General features: G+C 44.9%; 1 protein-coding gene across 3 annotated transcripts; it reads left to right on the forward strand.

The window, feature by feature from the left end:
• The first annotated feature begins 1,304 nt into the window (after positions 1–1,304).
• prrc2c (proline-rich coiled-coil 2C) lies at positions 1,305–22,791 on the forward strand. 3 transcript variants are annotated; one of them, XM_046392679.1, is made up of 34 exons: positions 1,305–1,719; positions 6,726–6,895; positions 7,012–7,186; positions 7,532–7,641; positions 7,917–8,042; positions 8,164–8,462; positions 8,565–8,644; positions 9,021–9,166; positions 9,275–9,362; positions 9,947–10,130; positions 10,228–10,861; positions 11,006–11,178; positions 11,630–11,885; positions 11,998–12,205; positions 12,287–14,734; positions 15,325–15,488; positions 15,619–15,773; positions 15,902–16,283; positions 16,394–16,479; positions 16,569–16,763; positions 16,847–17,104; positions 17,295–17,387; positions 17,526–17,627; positions 17,778–17,949; positions 18,114–18,335; positions 18,495–18,616; positions 18,700–18,854; positions 19,004–19,235; positions 19,369–19,479; positions 19,643–19,837; positions 19,944–20,044; positions 20,235–20,361; positions 20,456–20,698; positions 20,809–22,791. In XM_046392679.1, exons 2-34 carry the CDS (start codon positions 6,781–6,783, stop codon positions 21,085–21,087), a joined length of 8,436 nt encoding a protein of 2,811 aa, XP_046248635.1. In that variant the 5' UTR covers positions 1,305–1,719; positions 6,726–6,780; the 3' UTR covers positions 21,088–22,791. The 3 variants fall into 3 exon arrangements, with proteins under 3 accessions (XP_046248635.1, XP_046248636.1, XP_046248637.1); XM_046392680.1 differs by having other exon boundaries at positions 11,009–11,178; XM_046392681.1 differs by having other exon boundaries at positions 9,030–9,166.
• Positions 22,792–22,874: the final 83 nt, after the last annotated feature.

Raw genomic sequence — 22,874 nt, forward strand, 5'->3', positions numbered from 1 at the left:
TTTTCAAGATGACATGGTGCAGTTGTGTGGTATGATAAATCGGAATAATTAAGAAATTCATTTGAAAATATCAGTGTATATCCAGTAAAAACTGTTTTACTGTGTTTCACGCTTGATTAGTTTTGTTATTCAATCCATTTGTGTCCATTGATTGTAATGTAAATCATTAACTGCTGTGTTTTGAAGAAGAAAGTCATGTTTTAAAATTTATACATGTATATATTTACACACACATAGTATTGTAGTGTATAGTATTGTCTGCATGAACCCATTTAGTCCGATTAGTTAGATAGATAGATATATAGACAGATAGATAGATAGATCAAAAAATATCAACAAAAAAACTCTGACATTATTTAATTTTAAGCTAGACTTTGAATCGACTTCAAACTGACCGCCTCTCTAGAGCCACCGGTAGACACCGGAAGAAGAATCGTCCACGCGTGACTCGTTAACATTTGGGTTGCCAGGTTTGGATGCGAATGATGTGAATGTTATTTGAGGAATGTCAAAGATTTTTGTTTCATCAATCGTGTTTGTGTGCTTGCAAACTTAGCAAACGTAGCAGTCTGCTTTGTAGACATATCAAGTAATACTACAGGTTCCAATCACAAAATTTGTTAAAATTTGAACTCTAAGCAGTGGCTACATCTGATTTTAACAGGACAACTAGCTTCATTTATGACAATCTCATTTAACCTAATTTTGGGAATAGGTTCCTCCTACTATAATCTAAATAATAAATAATACAGGTAACTTTGCCAATACAACTCCAGCCAACATCATAGTAGGCTATTTTTCGAACAACATAATATAAAATAATCCATCAAAATAATCCAATATCTGTAAGGGTATTCACTTGTTGTTCACTTGTCTTCAAACCACAAAGTGACTGTGGCTTTATTTGAGGTTTGTTTACCGTGAGATTTAATAGCTTGGCGTTATTACTACTGAATATGGCTGCTGTGATTAGGCCTATTATGCATTACTTTTTTCCCCTATCCATTGTTAAATCTAAGTGATCAACAACAAAAATAATTACATAAATACATTAAAAGGACTACTTCCCCTTTTTGGTTTTATGCTATTAAATATATGCTCGCTTACGTACCACTACCACAAGGCTATTTCAAGGCCTTTCAAGGCCATTCATATCAACAGGTAAAAAGTAAAATCTATTACTTTTTTGCAAAGACAGCTGGATCTAGGTGGCTGATCCCTATCTGAATGAGGTGGTGACAAATGTGGGACTGAGCACCTGCACAGGCTGTTGGGGTTTGAGAGGGGGATGAGAGAGAATAAATCTGGCAACTACAGTCTGCCATCTTTGATTGTGCGACAGGCCGCGGCGCGAGCGGGCCCTCACTCAACTAGAAAAACGGTCTGGCACGAGATAACGGGTGGGGAAAGACACAGAACCACGGGACGACCGCATACCGGTTCCCGCAGGAACGGCCCAGCAGACAAGAATATAGGCTACTGCCGGCTTTAAACGGCACAGAAGACATAACACAGTAGCCGTGCATGTGGAGAGCGGTTTGTTGGCAGCCAACGAGCAGAGTAGCTATCCAACGTTAGCCGAACTGGGTTAGCAGGCTAGCCAGCTTTTGTAATCCGCCGGCCAGACACTTAGTCGTTCACCACAAACCAGGCCGAAACAGGATTTGAAGTCGGGCCGCACAACAGCCGAAAGGACAAAGAAGGCACCGGCGGTGGCAGGTGAGCCTATATGACGTGCAAGTTGAAAATTTGAAGCTCTGCCCAGTGGCTGAGGTGTTGGTGTTCACACAGCGCTAGCTGGTTAGCATGCACTGGGCACTGGAGGGCTGAAAGTGGATGTGATGGCGACTAGAAACGAAACTATGCTAAACGATGCAAACTGGCGGCCTGCTTGCTAATAGCACCACATTACGTATTACACGCCAAAATTTGTGTTGGTGGCAAGATAATAGTGTTAGCGTTTTTGTGTCCAACTTTTGCATTATTTAAGCGACATTTGAGTACAGTCTGGTTGAGTTCCGGGCGAAGAGGGCCTCTACTCCCTGCCGGTATGTGCCACCCAGCCCACCAATAGTTTGATTTATGGAGAATGATGGCCTGCAGACTCATCACTGGCAGTGATTTACAAAAATAATACAACATATAATTTCAGTTGTCACCTTATCTGAATTGGACTAACCTAACGGTGATGTATTATGATTAATTCTTGTCATCCATTGGGTTAAGGCTGTGCAGATTCGCACATAGGTTTCCTTTTCAGTCATAATGTCTTGCAGATCTAACAGTGGTCATAAAGGAGACCATTTTGCATAACATAGTATTTTTTTTCTTTCAATGCATCCATGACTAGAAGTGGGTTTGCATCTTACTAGTTTTAGGGAGGCTATTCAGACATGTATTGATTAGAGTAGTCCTTATTGATTGACCAGTCAAGATATGGCCTGATCAGAGATCTACTGCTGATGAGAAAAATATCCATTAGAAGGCTGATGCACAGATTTAAAGAAAAAAAAAGCTGATGATTTTCTGTATTGTGATTTTGTCTACTAAAAATTGACTTTGACACAGATGAATGTCAAACAATATGTATACACACATTATACATCACACTGGCAAATCCCCCCGAAGTGTTCCCATGTTTACATTTCACTCAAACTGGAATTTACAGTAACAAATGTTTCTTTGGTGCATCACATTTAAGCACTTTTGCACTGAATAAAACAGACACCGTTCAGTTTTTTGTGCTTGATGAAATTACCATCAACTTCCAAGGGAGCCTATCTCAGTGGTATTAATGGCCTGATGTTGGAGAACCACAGTAATTTCAAGTGGCTTCCAATTCTCATCTTTTTCCATGCTGTTTGCATGCTGTTTGTTCACTGGGCCAAAAATGGTAAGCAGTGGTACAGCTGCAGACACCAAACCAACATCGAAGATCTAGCCACGACAAAGGTCGACTGTTTCCTCAAATCAGCTAAGTCTAGGTCAAAGAGTTGCTCTTGAGCTCATCACAAAGACTGTAGCTGACAACATATGAGCACATTCGCTTTATGCTTGTGTGAGAGGAAATAACTCTAGTACCAGCAGGTGGCAGTAGTTTGTTTTCATCATTCAAAAAGAGGAATGGGATGAAGGAAACAATTCAAGGAAACAATTCTAGGATGAAGACCTAGAATTGTAGAAAAAACTGTTGGTAATATAAGGCAGTGTTTGCCTGCCATTTTCACATCACTCTTGCTCACCGCTTATATGCTTTCAGTTGGTCTTCTGTTGCTTCACCTTGTCACTGTGTTGTATTGAAATGATCCATGTAAAATGAGAAGAACCCTCTGTGTGAGCCCTCTTCATGTTAGTTGTTTGCTTGCTGTCCTCACTTACATTTCTCCTCTTGTGCACTGATTTGTTTGGCTGAACAGCCAATCAGTAATTCCTCTTGCCAGTGGACTCTGTTGCTGATTCAGTATACAAAGTGCTAATGGTGCAAGGCACACCATGAGAACTAGGGCCACAGATGCTCACTGATGGCTGACCATCAGCCTGGTTTTTCAGGGCCCCCTAGAAGCCCCTTGGAGTGAGCATGATTGATATGAAAATTAGTTATTACAAAATGCTTCATGTGCTAATCACTTCAAGTAGTCGACACTTTGCATTTTCTGTGATGACATGCTGATTATTTATTATTATTTTCCCTTGAAAGTGAGGTCTCTTAATTTCATTGATGTCAACATAGATTTCACAGCATAGCTCTATTGGGGAAGATTTTGTCCACAGACCACGGCATACACTGCAAATTTCGATCTAGCCTATTGATGTAACTTTGGCTAAGAAAACCAGCATAATATGTTTGTCATTACTATTTTAGAGATTCTGGGAAAGAGTTGGTCACTGGAGACAGCATTGAAATACAAACCATTGGGAACAGTCAAATACAAGCCTGTTCTTTCAGCACCCATCAATAGACCATCCACTTCTTATTCTGTGACTTCACTGTTGTGTTAGAAAGGTCAGTACCATGACCCCACTGTGAACAACAGAACAGGTAAGTCATCTGAGCCGACCCACAGGTTGAACCTGAAAGTAGATATATGCTGCAGAGGAGTCATAATTTTCTTCTGAGGCACAGAATTTTTATGTTTTTGCTTTTAATTTAAATCTCCATTATAACTGTTCTGATGCTGTTGGACACTTAAGTGTGTGTGTATAAGCAATAGCCATTCCACTGTTTAAGTGAACAGTACAATGCAGTGAACTGTAAGGCAGAATGCTTGATTTCTTAGCACTTAATGTCTTACCTGACAAGAAAGTAAATTTACTGGCCACGTGGTTTAGTGGATGGAAAACGACTGCCAACATCTGTGAGGAACTTTAACACACAAATAAACAAGTTATTGTCTAGCAAAACAGAGATATTTTTAGGTATGTAATTATTCTGATAATTCTAGTTTGTAAAATGTACTACCAGTGCTGATTAAACAGTGGACCTCCACCTTGATAGTGCAGGGGTGTGGGGGCATGCTGGAGGTCAGGCTGAGCTGATTGAGGCTGGAGAGTAGGGATGCCATTGTATGTTTGGGGACATATCTTACTTGGGCCTTTTAATGTCTTAATATAGTCATTTTAAAATGCTTTGACAAGAAAATCCAAGGTCCCTCCACTTTGCCCTCAGTGAGTGCAGGTTGATAGCTAAAGAGATGGAAGTCACACAGGAAGTGAACTGGCATTGTACACTGATTTGACCTCCTCCTCTGTGGTGGGCTCATCTCCAGGTGACATTGGCCCACAGTGTTTCCTGTGAACAGGTAACATGATTTGTCTTCTGTGCACAGCGGAATTAAAGCGCTAGTCATTTGAGCTGGTTGGCCTCTTATCAGTGTTCCCTCTTCCTGTCTGTTCACTTATTTTTAAACATATTCTCATATGACCTATATACATATACCTGGTTGGGGACTCTTTAAAACCCTCTGATTTCCATCAGGCATTTTGATATAATCAATGTCTGCTCAGTAGTGTGTGTGGGAGACAGACATCTTCAAAAGCCAAGAGAGGGTTAAGCTTTTCTACTGCTTTGTTAGACCCACTGCTGTGAGTACTTCCAAATGAAGTGTGCCTGGTGCTTTCAAAATCATTTTGTTTCCCCACCTCCTGTTAAGCATCATCGGTGCACAAGGACCAAATTGTACTTAAGTCACTGGTTGATAATGATGATAAATCCAACTGTTTAATTTGTCAATTTCTTCTAAATTGTATCCACTGATCTGTGAGCAATCTGCTATGCCAACTTTAGCAGCCCTGCCCTGCCTGCTTTTCAACTAGATCTTCACCTCATAATTTTTGTGTTTGTTCGCACTGTACACAAAGTGACAAGTATGTGTTCATGGTACTCTGAAGTGCGTAAGTTCACGTGTGACAGCACTTAGATGGGGACTGTTGTTGGTACGTTGCTGAACATGTGGTGTGTTGGCCTAAAAGACTGTGACAAGATCTGTGAAAACACTGTTTATGTGGTGTCGCCTTCAAATTTGAAAATGTCTTGTTTGTGCCGAGTCTGATATTGTTTCTGGAGCCGTTTTCAGACAGTTGGACAGTGTGTCTGCACATACTTGGCCCCGAAGCTTCATATGTATTAATGCATCAATTCAGCCTTCAGTGTTCAACAGCAACAACCAGAAAAATATATTAATCCTAAGTGATGTATAGCCTGCACTGTTTCATTACATTATTCATCTGAAGAAGTGCACAAAAGGTACATGTTGTGCCCAATGTCCGATTTAATGGGCACTGCGGACACCTGCAGTAGAGGTACAGAAACACCAGTATAAAGATGCACTAAGACCCTTTTCCCCCTCACTGACACCAGTGATGCGCCAAACATCGTTATTGTAGTTTTATGATTAATGAAATACCAGATTTTAATAATGTATGTATTTCGTAATGGGAGAAGGCTCATAATCCCACAGAACGTAATCTAAAGTGTGGATTTAAGTGGACAAATTCATATTTGTTGAGTGTAAGGAGCTGTACCAAAGTTAAAATCAGATTTTTGGTTGACGTAAATAAATTTCAACCTGTGTTGTACATGGTTTGCACTATCATTGCATTTCACATGATTTTACAAAATGAACACCAGGTTGCTTTCAGGCTTAAGGACTTTTCCTTTAAGTGGACTTTCCTTTTCAAATTGTTCCAAGGCCACATTGCAGATAGAGACTGAGCTCATCAGAGCTGTCAGCTCCCCCCAACACACAACTCTCACACACCGCTAGCCACACACACTCGCACACACTGTTCCATCGCTGCTCTGTTAATAATAAATGACCTCTGTGTGACTTAGGAAAGACGCTACAGCCCCAAACATGCTGTCTTCCCGTCCATGGTACTGCTCGCTCTACTGCAAAGTGCATTAGATTATTATTTCTTGTTTCTTGCTACCCCATCTGGTATCCCAAATCTTGCTCAATTCTTAAAATGAAAATGATGAACTGAAAGGTCAGTTAATTGTGCTTTTGATATCCTGACCCACATTAACAAGTAACTAACAGTCCATTTTTCAAACAATGCAAAATAACCTAAAATACAAGAGGTGCTGGTATCCAACATTCCATCAGCTGAGCTTTTGGGCACTGCGAAAGGTGTTTTTGTTTTGTTGGGGTTTTTTGTAGAGTGTCCTTTTGAACTTCTGCATCCTTTTGTGACATTCTTATTTTTATTTCACTCTTGTCCTGTAGGAGGCTGGTTCTGGGGGCGAGGCCAAAGGACCAGACTCAATGAGTTTCCAGCGAAATGTCCGAGAAGTCAGGGCAGAGCACCAAGGCAAAGGATGGCAAAACAAAGTATGCAACCCTTAGCCTCTTCAATACCTACAAGGGCAAATCTCTGGAAACCCAGAAAACTGCAGGTAAGCTCTCACCATTATTCCCTGTTAGTCTTACACACTACTGCGTGCGATTACTAATGAATGGACTAACCCACTCTGCCTTGCATCACCCCACATGAAATGTTTCTTTATTTCAGTGGCTGCCAGACATGGGCTCCAGAGTTTGGGCAAAGTTGCTGTCAGCCGGCGCATGCCCCCTCCGGCCAACCTGCCCAGCCTGAAGGCAGAGAACAAGGGAAACGACCCCAACGTCAACATTGTCCCCAAAGACGGTAGTGGCTGGGCATCTCGAACTGAGGCAGGGGACGAGAGGTAAATTTAAAGTGGCAATAGACAAGTTTTTACTGTAATATATTATTTTGAAGCCGTTACACTGGGCACGTGATCTCTCAGTGAAAAAAAAAGGCTAACTTCAGTCACATTGACAGATTGGCACAGTTTTTATCCGCTTTCATTTCTTCATTATAAACTGAATGATTGAATACTCACATCCTGTAATGTTGGTAGTTGCTACTCTTAGGAAAACGGAAAGGGATTCTTCACTAAATGCATGTGTATGTGAAGCGCTACAGAATTACTGGTAATTTATAAATTATTTCATTCATGTTTCAAATTATGAGTTTTGATGCAAACTTTGTCCTGTTCTATGTGCTGTAGGCAACAAGAGACACCACCACCCCAGAACAAACCAGCATCGCTTCAGTCACAAGAGCTTTCTGTTGGGGGCAGCCGTTCCTGGGCCAACAGCAAACAGACACAGTTGGACGGTAAATATGCACTACGCTTGCTCCCTAGACATTACACCTACTCAAAAGATCTATGACCTATGTTGTAGACCTGAGATCCTACAGGACTTGGCCATTACAGTCTGCATAAAATGCAGACCATTGCCTCTCTTTCAAATGTGATGTTGATTCAGAAAGAGTGCTTTATACTGAGGATTAGATAGTTCAGTTTATTTCAATGCTTCTCTGTAAGTCACTGTATTCTATTAAATCTTGTGATTTCTGTGCATTCATGCTATTGTGCTTGTATTCTTCAGGAGCTCCTCGTGTGAGTAGCCAATTTCACCAGGAGTTTCCCAGCTTGCAGGCTGCTGGTGAGGTGGAGAAAGGGGACGGTCAGGAGGAGGAGCCTTATGGACCAGGCCCCAGCCTCAGACCTCAAAGTATGGCCCAGTTATGCACATAAACATTCACTGTTCACTGGTTGCTTTCTGTTGGCTTGGTGTTGAGGAACCCCATGCTAAGTCACGTCAAACAACAATTAGCTCTCCTCTGTCATGTTAGATGTTGGCAGTTGGCGTGAAGGTGGAGGCAGGAATTTGAACACTGCACCCAGCCCTCCTGAGATGGACAACAGGGCTCCTGAGGATGGTACTTTGAGCCTTGGTACCTCTACACCCCCGGGGGAAGCTGATGAGCCTGGGCGAAATGTAACCACTGACGGTCAGAGGGAAAAGAAGGATGGCAGGGAGAGGGTGCCTCCCTCTGGCCCTCCTCAGCCTAAACTTAATGGAGGGCAGCAGCCTCCAACTGGGGTGCCAACTCACTTTGACCCTGCTTTTAGGAGCATGATGCCACCTTATGTAAGTCACTCTGACATTCTGAACAGACCATGTTGACATATCAAAGTCACAGTATCAAGTTGTAGTCTCTGACCCTGCATGATTGTGATGTTTGTGTTGTAGATGTTCCACGCCTATCCTCAAATGTCTTATGGACCAGGGCAAGGAAACTTCAGATACCCTGTACAACAAGATGGAGCAAAGTAAGCTTACATCTTAATGGCCAAGCCCTAGATATAATTCATTACATTTTCAATTTTAGTTTGATTTCATCATTGTAGAAATGCAGCTTACTCTAGATTCTTCCTTGATAATTAACAAAACAATTAAATGCAATTTGGCACACTTTCATAGAAACTGTATTAGCTGCTGATTATATGATAAAAATTGACCCAAGTTTCCTAAATGTGCAGTGTAAGATGTCATGCGAGCATACATTCTTCATATGAATATAACAAATCTTATATATGTTTTTCCATGATAATGCCTCCATATCATACTATCTTGCATATAATTCATCAAAGGAAATTGTTAATGTTCTAGGCCAGGTTCCACAGTGAACGTTCCTTTTTCCTGTTGGGTATTTAGGGGTTCTCGTTCAGCACGACCCCAGCAGCCTCCCCCTCAGTCCTGGCTCCAAGACCCAGACAGACCTTCTATTGTCAGTGCAACAGAACTGAAAGAGCTCGATAACTTAGACACTGATGCTGATGAGGGCTGGGCAGGTCAGTAACTATACATTACCTAGGAACCTCAATTTTTAACTAACCATTTCAAAAGGTAATTTCACAGTAGCTCTAGAATTTATCAATCTTGTCCCATCTGCAATCCAGGAGCTCAGATGGAGGTGGACTACACTGAGAAACTAAATTTCAGTGATGATGAGGAGAACCAAGCTGGTAAAGACAAAAGAGAAAACTGGTAAGTATTTTGTTTCTAATTTGCGTTGTCCTGTATTCACTATTTATTAGCTTCTGTTCTTCACTATTAGACCAGGAATATTTTTCAATGTTTTGGATATTTAGTCCAAAATTTATAGAATTTACAACACTGACATTGAGTATATTGATTATTATATTTATGGTTTGTTTTCCTACTCTGTTAAAAGTCCTTTATTTCCATTAAAGTCACTCAAGTCTTAAAATTTACTTTTGGAGAATTGAGACAGATCATCACAGTTTAGTTTAATCAAATTATGACATGGACATTCAGTGCATACCTTTTTACTTATTTTTTACTTGCAACTGCATTTGTATTTAATGATATACCTCTCTCAGGTGCAATGGCATTACTGCTGGATGTGGAAAGTGCCAGCTAGTTGAAGAAGGATGTTAGAAAGTGACATTGTGTCCAGTGAGAGCATTTTTAATGAGGTTTTGATGTGCTCCATGAGGTTGAAGTAGTGGCTTAAGAGAGCTAACATACTGGGGTTATTGTCAGTTAAAACAATCTTATGTTTTTTTTGTTTTTTGTTTTTTAATTTACCACATTGATGTTATTTTAAGGGAGTGGATGGGTAAAGTGGAACGTATAAGATCTCGGCCATCGGACAGTCAAGAGGGCTGGAAGGAGGTGTCTGAAGACCGTGGGAGTAGTAAAACCTCATGGGCTGACACTGTTGATCCCAGAGCGCCATCGCCTGGCAGCATGGGGCAGTACAATAAGTCATCTGCTTCACAGGACTACCAGGTAAAGCTGAACTGCATTGCACAAGGTTCCCCTCGTGTGCACTGTTCATTTTAACAGCAGGGCAATGAGTATGCATCTGTGCTGATTTGTTTTCCAGGCTGGCAGTCGTTCTGTTGGTGGTGGAGCTCCACGTGGGAGCAAACCACAGGCTGTAGTGACAGAGGAGGACTCTGAGGCCTGGCGACAGAAGCGCAAGAAGCCTGCAGAAGTTTCTGAAGCTGTAGAACGAGCGAGACGCAGGAGAGAGGAAGAGGAGCGGCGGATGGAAGAACAGCGGCTCGCAGCTTGTGCTGAAAAACTTAAACGTCTCAACGAAAAACACCGGCAGGCAACTGAGGGCAAGTGTGCCCCTGTTCAGACCACCAATGATGACGCAGGTGTTGCTCATGAAGAAGTAACCTCATCAGCTCCTGCACCTGTATCCAGTCCTGTACCTTTGATCCCACCTTCACAATTGCAGGCCCCAGTCATGCAAGCTTCTCTCCCTGAGAGGACAGATCGAGACGGGGAGAGGCTAGAGAGAGAGAGAGTAGAATCAAGTGTAGAGGAGGAGGTGGTTCATGTGCCTCGTCAGCCCAGCCCCCCTGTCCAGAGACCTGGGAACATGGCTCCAGAGCCTCAGAGCGAAGGAGAAAGCTCCTTGGTCGAGGCCAGTCCCCTAATGGAAGAAAACCAGGCTGACAGGACAACAGTGCCTATACGAGACTATTTCAACATGGAGGACAACAGAGGTGAGTTATTGAAGACCCTCTTTTTTCTTTTTTTCTTTTTTTTTTAACAAAGTTGCTTGTAAATGGTCATTGTTAAGTTGCATTTACTGCTGTTCTTTCAGTCATAGATACCACATAAATACTATTGGTTTTGTTTTCGTGCAGCAGATGAGCCCCACCTGTCTCTGCCTCACATGGACCCCCCTGGTAGTGAAGAAGTCCCTGTGGCATCACCACAGTTGGAAGGAGAAGCAGCAGCTGCTATGCGTCCCTCTCTCTCCTCAGGCTATTCCAAACAGTTTCAAAAGTCTTTGCCACCTCGTTTCCTCAGACAGCAGGCAAGTTAAAGTTAGTTTAAGGCAATTAGTTTTTAAAACATTAAAATGAAATGTGAAGGACAAATAAACAGCATTTTCATGTTGCTCAGTACTACATCAGTTTGTAAGACAGTAGCTCAGTTGGTGCATATTCGGCCGCTGTTTATGATTTGCACATGTATTTTCTTGGTAGTTGATGTAACTCCCCACCACCACAAACACTTGCATAACTGACCACTTAATTAAAATTCGTATTCATCGTCATTCATTATCATTCAGTTGTTAGGGTGCAGTCACATATTTGCAAGTGCTTGTATTGGAGCAAATACTGCAATTTTAACAGTATTGGATCAGTGATACAAAGACAGCTACTTACACTGTAGTATATGCAAATTATTAAATTATCAAAAACAAATTAGCTTTTCTTATTTTGTTACATTTTATTTGTCACTTTACTTCGTTGATCTTGTAGGAACAAATGAAACAACAACAATGGCAACAACAGCAACAGCAGAGTGGGGGATCTGTGTCCCCCTCAGGCGGCGGTGGTGTTCCACCTACCCAGCAACAGCAGCAGCACCGCTCCATGTATCAGCCTATGGGCCCCCACCACCAGCACCTGGCCTCCATGGGATTCGACCCCCGCTGGCTCATGATGCAATCATACATGGACCCCCGCATGATGTCAGGACGTCCTCCAATGGACATGCCAGCTAATATTCACCCTGGTAGGCTGTTAAATGGGATAGAAATGGAGCTTGAAATTGTGCTTAACATACCGACAAGTTGACCAATGTCCCACATACCCTGTTTAAAGTTGTTCTGCTTTGTCCTCTCCAGGGAGGATGCCTCCTAAGCAGATTGTGCGCAGAGAGCCTGGTGACAACTCTAGCTCCAGCTCAGACTCATTTGACCATTTGACCCGACCAATTCGTGATCATGGCCTGTCTTCAGACTCACGGATGGTATGGGGAACTGATCCATACCCGCAGTCTGAGCCATTGCCATCTGTAACTCCTCCAAAAGGAAGAGATGATAAGGAGCCAAGGTAAAAATGAATGAATAAATGAATGACAACTTAAGAAAAAACTTTTCTTTTCTGCAGACAATAACAATTGTTTCTTTATAGGATGGACTCTGGTTTGGACCTGGACAGGGGTCTCCCGGCTATGTATCCCCAAGACCATGGTGCAATGGACTCGCATAAAAGTAACTTCTTCCAAGATCCTACTGAGTCCCTGTCAGCATTTACCCAGGGCCCAGAGGATGCTTCAGGACCTCTCGATGGTGTTCCTGTAGGCCCATCCTTTGATCCTGAGGAGCCAGGGCTACCCAGTGGGGAAGAAGTCGAAGCTCTTGGTCAAGCCATGCTTCAGAGAAGTGTCTCCCAGGGCTCCAGCCACTCCATCAAGCTGGAGGAGCCCAGGTTTGATGGGCTGCCCCTGGGAACAAAATCACTAGAGCTACAGGACACAGGAGAACGGGCTGATGATAAGCCCCAGAATGAGCTCTACTCCCAGGCTACAGTGACCAGCAACAGGGCTACACCTCCTGCTGATGGGTTACACAAACAAGAAAAACTACCTCTGCCAGCTCCTAATAAGCAGAAGGCTGAGCTGCGTTGGGGTGGGAGATCAGGGGTTGGACGCAGAGAAGGACCAGGGGGAGAGAGACCTATCCGAAGGTCTGGGCCCATAAAGAAGCCTGTCCTAAGGGATATGAAAGAAGAGAGGGAGCAAAGAGAAGAGAGAGAAAAGCGTCACGAGAGAGGGGAAAGAGGAGACCGGTCCAAAAAGGATCAGTTGTCCAAAGCTCCTTCTGCTGCTGCTGCTGTGTCTGAGGGGCCTAGACCTCAGGGTGAGGGTAAGAGAGAAGTAGTTCAGGCTGAGGAGACACCGAGTGGCCATCAGAGAGCCAGGGACTTCCAGCCTTCATCTGGGGCTCCCACCTCTTCCTCTCAGGAGGAGAAAGCAGATAAACCACCCAGCAATGACAAACATCCAGAACCCAAACTGCCTTCCAGGAAAGAGTCCAATCTCCCTCCACGTGTCTACCGACGAGAGGAGAGAGAGAGGGAACGTGAGAGGGAGAAGGAAATGGACAAGGACAGAGAGAGAGAGTGGCCTGCTGACTCAAATTTCAAAGGACGTGGTCGAGGGGAGTATTACTCCAGAGGACGTAGTTACCGGGGGACTTACAGTGGCCGAGGCAGGGGGAGTCGTGGTCGAAGCCGAGCAGAGTACCCTTACCGAGAGCCCCGATCACGCTCCGATTTACCTTCTGCTGGAGGTGCTGCTGCCTTTCGTAACAGGGAAGAAAGTGAAACACGCAGTGAGAGCTCAGACTTTGAGGTCATACCTAAGCGTAGACGACGCCGTGGTTCAGACACCGATTCTGAAAGTGAAGGTGGGAGGGAGTCTGCCAGTGATACTGGACCCTCTGACCGTGAGCCTAGCACCAAGCCTAGCCGTCCACTGAGGCGAGAGCTCCCAGGGGAGGCCCGGTCTGGACCACACAAGCTGGGCTTTGGACCTCCTCACATGGGGGAAAAGGTTATATCCAGAGCGGACGATGAAAGCCGTCCCAAACCAGGATTCCTTCCTAAAGGAGAGCCTTCTCGTCGAGGAAGAGGAGGACTATACAGTAGACGAGGTGGAGCAAGAGAACGTGGCGGCCCTCGTTCAGCACCTCTTAGACGGCCAGCAGCTAGAGAGTCCTCCTCTCAGTGGCCCTCTAAACCCATGGAGACATTCAGGCCTGAGGACACGGAGTCCACACCAAGATATGACAATCCTCCCACTGACCGACGGCCACCTAAATCTGATGGCAAGAAATATGGCGATGGGGTTCCTCAGAGTAGTAGAGAAAGGCCTCGTCGATCCAGACCGGCGCGGCCCCCCAGGCAAGATAAACCTCCCCGCTTCAGGCGCTTGAAAGAGAGGGAAGCTGCAGTTTTAGCTAGTGGAGAGACAGCCCCAAGTCCCCCTGTCCCTCTACTCCCAGTGCCTGCTGCTGCTGTCCCAAGCTCTAGCTCTGCCCCTGCCCCAATCCCCCTCTCCCCAACTCTGTCTAGAGCTCCAGGAACCCCTGTAAGTGTGCCTGCAGAAGTGACAGCTACTGTGCCTGCCCAGGACTTGCCCTCTCCTTTAGACGCTCCCTTGCTGGAGACCAGCAGCCCGACTATCAATGCAGTTGGTACAAAGTCCCCTGACTTGTCCAACCAGAATTCTTCAGATCAAGCCAATGAGGAATGGGAAACTGCCTCTGAGAGCAGCGACTTCAATGAAAGGAGAGAGCGAGAAGAACGGAAAGGAGCTCTGGAGGCTGCTAATGAAGCAATCACTGCTTCTGCCCCAGCACCTACAGCCCCCCAAGGCTCTTTGTCCCCCAGTAAAAGCCCTCCAGATGCAGGAGTGAATCCTAAACGTGAAGGAGCTGCTGCAGCCAAGAGGAGTTTCTCAAGTCAGAGGCCTACCGAGAGACAGAATCGTAGAGGCAACAGTGGAGCCAAACCAGGCCGGAGTTACACAGGGAGCAAAGGAGAAAGAAGAGGAGGGGCCAAAGCCGGCCGTAAAGGGTGCGTGTGAACAATCAGGCTTTTGTTAAGACATTTCTTTTTTTCTTTTTTTTTGACAGCTTACATTCACATTGTCTGCTCAATGAAGTTGATGCAGTGAACAATGTGTGATAGAATAACATAGCAGGTTTATTCACACACAGTAAACCTTTTGTGTAGTATTCGTCCTAAATAACAATTGCACTGCTCAGTGCAGAATTTATATACTTCAGTACACTGTTATTGTTGGCTTGTTAAAGGATTCTGCACCGGGGAAGAATAATTTATTCAAGTGTGCTCCAAGTGGCCATTAAAGTGTTTCAGGTTAAAAAACTAAATATGGCATCAATGTGTTGGTATTTTTAGATCCTTACTATAGCTTGGTTGTGGCATTTTTGGTGGAGAACAGTGAAACATTTTCTGCCTTTGTCTAGTACACCAACATACTTGCTGTTTAGGGGTTCCTTTGTCATCTTATTCTTGAGAGGATAGTATAAATGAGACGGACTTGTTTTTGCTTACAAATGGCATTTATTTGCGCAAATCTTTTGCGCTTGTATTCAGTTACATGTAAACATTCTGTGTCTCTAACGTGTCTCTGGATCAAACAGCCCTGCGTCCCAGCAGAACTCCGAGGCAACAGCACCAACAGCTGGAGGAGCAGCCCAGAGGTCTTCTAAAGAGCAGTCTGCCCGTCGCAAAGATGAGGCTAAACAGGTTGCCAAGAAGCCCAAGGAGAATGCCCTTTCTCAGTTTGATCTTAACAATTATGCTAGTAAGTAAACACATTTTTACTCTGACGCTTGTCTTCTTACCCATGAGCCAGGAGCCTATACCTGACTCCAGCTGTTCTTCACCTGACAACTCGGTGTAAACATCTGGATCTCTTTGTACCCTCTCTTCAGGTGTTGTGATCATTGATGACCACCCAGAGGTCACCACCACAGAAGATCCACAGTCCAACACCAATGATGACGGCTTCACAGAGGTGGTCTCCCGTAAGCAACAAAAACGCCTGCAAGATGAAGAGAAACGGAAAAAGGAAGAGCAGACTACTCAGGTAAGGCGAGGCATGGTTTGTGCTACGTTTAAATGACTTCTAATAAAAGAGCAATACATTACTTGAATGATAATGTGCTATACTTCTTTAGCATAGTATGCTGTGCTAATACTTCTAATACTTAACAGAATTGGAGTAAAAAGGGTTCTGGTGAGAAGGGCAGAGGAGGCGGGGGAAAACTTCCACCCAGATTTGCTAAAAAGCAATCAACGCAACAACAGCAGCAACAGGCCTCACAGACTCAGCCTCCTGCAGCCTCCACAGCCCAGGCCCAACAGCAGCCCCCCATTTCTGCTCCCCAGCATCCTCACCTTGCCCCATCCCAGCCTGCTGCTTCCCCTCAGACTCTAGAAGGAACAGTGGCTCCTCTGCCCTCCATCCCTGCTGCCACTGTGGACTTTACCTCAAAGAGCCTCCCCCCTGCACCTAACCAGACACACAGCACTCTTGGTACAGAACTGTGGGAGAACAAGGTAGCAGCTTCCACTGTCCTTCCTGATGTCAAGAAACGTGAGTGCATATGTCAGTATTTATTAAGAATGTCTTAAATTTGTTTGGATCCCTGAGTCTTGTTGAACTGCTGAAGTTCTTGTCTAAAATATCTAACATATTTATTCCAGTTGGTCCAATCAGCCCTCCCCAGCCACCTTCTGTGAGTGCCTGGAACAAACCTCTTACCTCTTTTACTGGCACTGTGTCCTCTGAGGTATGTTCAATATGCCCATCTCTTCTGTTGTTGAGTGTATCATAGTTTTGACCTGAATAAACCATGAAAAACATTGTGTTTTGTTTCAGGGTGTGAAACCTGGATCAGAGGGCAGTGTCGAATTGGCAATAGACAGTATTCAGTTTGGGGCGCCATCGTCTGCAGGCAGCACTGACAGTGATGGAGTTCCAGCGTTGCTAGAAACTAGCTCTGAAAACAAACTACCCGCACCCAAAGAACAGAGACAGAAACAACCTCGAGCTGGCCCAATCAAAACACAGAAGGTAACTCACCATGTTAAGGTGTTGAACAAACTTCTCATCAATTCTTTAAAACTACACTCTAATGTAAACATTGAATCTTCCAGCTTCCTGAAATGGAACCAGTTGAAACCAAGGAGTACAAGCCAGGTCCGATCGGCAAAGAGCGTTCTCTAAAGAACCGCAAGGCCAAAGACGCCCGTGGAGGAGAAGGCGAAGGACTGGAGGGCGGAGTCCCTGGAGGAGGCGTTAGTAGAGCCACAGACTCCAGCCCACCCACAAGTGATGCCACAGTACCAGAGCTGGGTGGAGACATTGAGGGCATGATCACAGTCCCCTCAGCAGACTACAACAGTAACTCGAAGGTATATCATTGTCACCAAACCTCACAGATCAAAAATCAAAAAATATAAGGCCTAGCCTTATATTTTTTTTTAAATGATTGAATGAGTGTGCACCAAAGTGACTATTATATCGTCTTTACTAACTAGATAAAATTTCATGAATTAAATTATCACCAACTCATTATCTGTGTACACTGAATTTCCCTTTCAGGAGTCCGTCACTGATTACACCACCCCCTCCTCCTCACTGGCTGACAGTGTTCCCACCGGAGGAAACAAGATGGAAGAGAGTTTGGTGGCAAATGTGAGTGTACATCCTTACACTGGTGCAAAATGTTGTACAGTTTTCTTAATAATATGAAAAGCTGACTCATCTTTGGCATCATTCAGACAGCATTTTTTTTCTTTTTTGTTTGTTTTGTTTTTTTCGGGTGCGTTTCAGGTGGCACTGCCCCACTCATTGCCCCTCCCTCGACGAGAGACCCTGCAGCAGAGCTCCAGCCTCAGCACCGTCTCTCCTGCTACTGTTGACCTAACACTAAAGGTACACAGGTGTATTGCACACTCCTGTCAACATAACTTAGTCAAAGAAATACTTCTTTCTAGAGCAGTGGTGAGCACACTCCTTCAGGTGTGTGTGTGTGTATATATATAAACACACACACAGCTTCATTTCTTTCCATGTCCTCCTCAGATGGAATCAGCTCGTAAAGCGTGGGAGAACTCCCCCAGTCTGGAGAAGAATTCCCCAGTCACTTCCTCTTCTTCCCCAATCACCTCCTGTGCTTCCTCTTACTCCACCTTCTCCTCAGCCTCCATGCCACAAATCCCTGTGGCTTCTGTTACCCCCAGCACCTCACTGTCAGGTAACTATCAACACCTGCTCTATACCTCCAACAGTATTGTTTGTCTTACGTTGCCCAGCATGCAGTCTTACTTGTGTGTTTGTTTTGGGAGTCGGTGCATCGGTAGTATCCAGGCGTCCACAATAATATCTTATATTCACTACATGTTTATGTCAACCCTGCAGGTTCTGGTACCTATACAACATCATCCCTCAGCACCAAGACCACCACAGCCTCTGACCCCCCTAACATCTGTAAGGTGAAGCCTCAGCAACTGCAGGGTGGAAGTCTGTCCTCCTCCAGCAATAGCAGTAGTAGCAGCAGCTTCTCTCAGTTGGGCTGTGTGCCTCCGCTCCTGCCGCAGCAGCAGCAGACCCCACAGGTGTATGTCTCTCAGTCTGCAGCAGGTGAGAAGAAACATGACACTGAACTGTGATGTTAGTTATGCTGCATGAGCCATCTATACAACTTCCTTGTTTTATATAGCCCCTGATTTCAATTCCAGTTTTAAGGAGCTGTTCATTTCTGTTACTGATTACTAATGTTTTTTTCTTTTGTGTGCCCAGGTTCTGCAGCTCAGATTCCAGCCTTCTACATGGACACTAGCCACCTCTTCAGTACTCCCCACCCTCGCTTGGCTCCTCCCTCCCTGGCGCAGCAGCAAGGCTTCCAGCCTGGTCTTTCACAGGTAGGGTTTGATAGTAACGTACAACAGGAATGTTATTTAAAGTTAAGGGTAAAACTACCCGTCTATTTTTTTTTATTTTAAAGCCGACAGCAGTGCAGCAGATTCCCATTCCTATCTACGCTCCACTGCAAGGTCAGCCACAACACCAACACACGCACCAGGCTCAGCTAGGACTCAGCACTGGTCCTCCAGTGTCTCAGCCACAGGACCTGTTCAGCTCCTCTTTACAGCCTTACAGGTAATGCACAATATCGAAGGTATTGAGTCTCTGCTGCAAACATACCTGAAGCATTAAGTACAGCACAAGTGCCACCACCGCCCGCCCGTCCATTTTGATGTATCATTGTTCTGTTTTCTGACCCTTTGTCCTTTTCTGTTCTCCTTCAGGTCTCAGCAGGCGTTCATGCAGAGCAGTCTGTCACAACCCTCCATGATGCTGTCAGGGCCATCCCTGCACAGTTATCCTGGCGTGCAGGCACCTGAGCTAGGCAAGCCTCAGTCTAATTTGGCCTATCAGCAGCCCTCCTCCACCCAGCACATTCCCATTCTGTTTGAGCCACAGCTCAACCAACCGTCTGGCATCGGGGGCTCCCAGCTCATTGACACACACTTGCTGCAGGTAACAAGTCTGCAGATTCTGACAAACCCCCCCATCTCCAATACTGAATGGCATTTTGTCATACTGACATCTCTAGTTTATGCATTTTGTGTATGTATATATTCCATCTGACATATTTGCGTCATTGGTTCAGGCTCGACAAGGGATGAATCAGCATTCAAACATGTACTCTGGGCAGGTGCAACAACATGGCCAGAGTAGCTACTATAGCAACACTCAGTCGCCCAGTTCTGCAATGCAGCAGGTAAACTATATACTAACATAATAAGGCATTTAAAGTTTGAAAACTTCCGTCAAAACCGTCAACGTCAGAGTGGCACAATTATCTCTCAGTTGATGAATTGGTGAATCCATTGATTGAGTTATCATTTCTCATTATTGCACGTTTTGTCTTAATCTCTCTCCAGGTCACAGTCCCTCTGCCCAGTTCGCAGTTGTCCCTGCCAAACTTTGGCTCAGGTGGAGGCCAGCCCCTTCTGGCATTGCCCCCCACTCCTCCCCAGGCTCAGCCCCCCAACATCAACCGACAGCCCCCGGTCTCCCAGCCATACAGAGGCATCATGGGCCCCAACCACAGCATGATGCAGCCTCCCACCAGCAAGGTAAACGAGTGGATGGCATGCTCTGAGTCTAACACCCACATACGCACACACACAGAATGGCTTTGATTTTTAGAAGTGGAGCTCGAACAGTTTTGTTGTGTTGCAGATGGACATGGATCTGAAACTCTTCGGCAGTGGGATGGATGTGAAGCCTGGAACCCCTCCTGTCAGTGCTAGGAGCACTACACCCACCTCCAGCCCTTACAGGTATCACCCTGAAACTAATAACCTAAAAGCCACAACAAGCATAACTTTTACACGTAAATATGTGTATACACAAGCAGCACCAAAATGTGGTTCAAAGTGGTTGAGCAAGGCGAAGCAATGCTAAATGCCATGTCTAAGTTTGGTTCACCCATTATGTGTCATTTATTGTTTCCCTCTCAACTGCCTGCAGGGCCAGCTCCACCTCTCCTAGTAGCCAGTCCAGTAAGATGAACAGTATGCTGTACCAGAAGCAGTTTCAGCCAAACTCTGCTGGCATGAGAATGACGCAGCACTTCCCTGGCCAGTTCAACCCACAGGTAGAATAGTCGTTACAGGTTCTGTGCTTTGATTGTGTTAATGTTATGTGCCGGTTTTTGGCATAAAAGCCAACTTGTCACCTGTTCGTTTCAGATTCTGTCCCAGCCCAACATTGTATCTCCTTTGGTTCGGCCTCCTCACGCTAACTCTTTTGCCGGAGGCGTCCAGCGCTCTCCCATGGGCCCTCCAATGTCACCCAATGTCGGCGGTGGTCTTATGCCCCATCCTCGACCTCAGCACCCACAGCACAGCCAGCACCCTCCCCGAGGACCTCCTGGTCCCTCCCTTGCACCCAGAGGCACACAAGCGGCTCTGAAGGCTGAACAGGACTTAAAGGTCTGGTTCCATATTTTAGGTGCTGGTTCTGTGCATCTGTTAAATTAACTGGACAGTCAGATGGTAGAGAACAGGGTGTTGACTTTAACTCTTGTACTGTGACTCTGTAGGCAAAGCAGCGGGCTGAGGTGCTCCAGTCCACTCACAAGTTCTTCTCTGAGCAGCAGCAGCAACAACAGCAGCAGCAGCAGCAGCAGCTCAAGGCCCCGCAAGTCAACAAAGTGTCTCGGCTTGATCAGGGAGGAAAACCCCCGCATGACACCTCAGCTCCTAACCACCAGGCAGGAGGAGAGCGCTCAGATTCTGACAAACCCCCCATCTCCACAGCCAAGCCCATACGGACTGGCCCCATAAAACCGCAGGCCATCAAACCAGAAGAGGGCAAGTAAAGAGCTGCCGACCCTCTTCGGATGACGATATGCATGGATGGGAGAAAGAGAGAGAAGCTAGCCCCATTCACTCAGTCACCACCTCATATCAGTCCTGGGGACAGTGTGGGGGAGGAGGATGAGTTGAGATCCAGATGTTGGTGGTTACTGAGAGTAGGCATTGCCCTGCATATACATAATCCTCTTCTTTCTTCCCTGTCTTGTCCCACTGTAGGTGGCGGCGTTTGAGTTGGATTCTTACATGATGTTTAGATGCCGATAAAATGGCTGCACAAGGTGTTCCATAGAAATCTACTGTGACAGTAGATAAGAGGCGAGTCAGAGGAAGAAAATTGAAATGAGATTTGCTGCTGAGTTTGCCATTTTTTTTATATATAGTTCTTGATTTGTTCCTCTATTTTATTTCTTTTCCCAAATAGGATCACACACATTCTAGGAGAAACCTGTTTTGTTAACGAAAGAATGAATGAGTTTTTGTTTTTTGTTAGTCAAAGCAATCCTGTTAAGGAGATGTCATTTAGTGAAGCACACCATTTGTTGCCCAGTCTCCCATTATAACTAATCCAGAGATTTGTGCACATGGAAATGCACCACATTACCTGATACACTCACTCAACGGTTTCATCCACGGTTACCATACCGAGATGTGAAATCAGAAATTCTTTTGTCATTTTGTTTTTGTTTTACCAGAATGGAAATGTGAAAATTGCAGCAGTTAATTGAATTTAATGATTGATTTATTGATTAGTCTGCCTGTGAGCCTTTGCCTCCTGCCTTCTGCTCTCATCTCCTTGCCTGAGATTTATTGATGTGTTGGGGGTGTGTGTGTCGGGTGTGTGTTTGTGGTATAAACGGGGAGGGGAGCCCCTAGCTGGACTCTCCAGTATATTTAGCCAAAGGTTATAGCAGCGCAGAGATGATGTCACAGCTTTTTAGAATTGCTGTTGCCGTGGCAGCAGAATTTTGAGTGGACTTGAAGGATTGCATGGATGATGTATGATCACTGTTTTAGAGCTGTGCCAGTTTAGGGTCTACTGTCACACACCCCTTTCACTGCTTTCACACCCAACCTTGCTGTTACACAAACACACACCTATACACACTTCACTGTAAAGCACCCAAACCTGCTGCTATTGACTGATTACAGTGCCCTTAGCTAGAGTATAGCAGGATAGGGCTATTAAGAGGTGAGGAGCTGATTGTTGAAACAGTAGAAAACTTTGGAGTGTGTCCTGTCCTTGTTTCCCCTCGTCCTGAGGGTCGACATACATTGTGAACGAGGAAAAAGATGAGATGGCAAACTTCGAGTTCTGAACCGTTTGGGCAGAAGGACACTTATTATTTTGTTGTCTTTACTGATGAAAGCAATCAGTGCTGTTCTCTGTCTCTGCCTCACCTCCGCTGGCCGTCACGCCCACAATGCTTTCATCTTGGGATTGTGGTGACAAGGGTCCTTCAGATATGTACAGTAGTATGCACCCTGAGGTGGGGAGGGTGTCTTCCTCACCTCAACCCTAGCCAGGGAAAGAGTCCTTGCTTTGGAGGATGGATGAGGGGGGAGGTGATATATTTTTTTTTCCTTCTTTTTTTTGTTTGTTTTTTTGTTGAACTTGTACAGGGGTTTCATCGCTGTATTAAAATATGTACGGTCTTATTTACATTCTCTCGGTTTGGTTACAGAAACTAATAAAATAATATACTGTTGTTGAGGGTTTTTTATGCCTGTTTTTTTATATGAAGTCAGCTGACCACCAGGTGTCACTGTAACTTACCAATTGAAATGAGCA

Source organism: Scatophagus argus, chromosome 6 (genome assembly GCF_020382885.2).
Source record: "Scatophagus argus isolate fScaArg1 chromosome 6, fScaArg1.pri, whole genome shotgun sequence".
Classification (NCBI taxonomy): Eukaryota; Metazoa; Chordata; class Actinopteri; family Scatophagidae; genus Scatophagus; species Scatophagus argus.

What these genes read in the sequence shown, in the direction of transcription:
- prrc2c (XM_046392679.1), top strand. Translation starts at nt 6,781, where the DNA reads ATGTCCGAGAAGTCAGGGCAGAGCACCAAGGCAAAGGATGGCAAAACA. An exon ending in CCAGTTCTGCAATGCAGCAG is followed by an intron (nt 19,480 to 19,642) that starts GTAAACTATATA and finishes ATCTCTCTCCAG; the next exon opens with GTCACAGTCCCTCTGCCCAG. An exon ending in CTGGCCAGTTCAACCCACAG is followed by an intron (nt 20,362 to 20,455) that starts GTAGAATAGTCG and finishes TGTTCGTTTCAG; the next exon opens with ATTCTGTCCCAGCCCAACAT.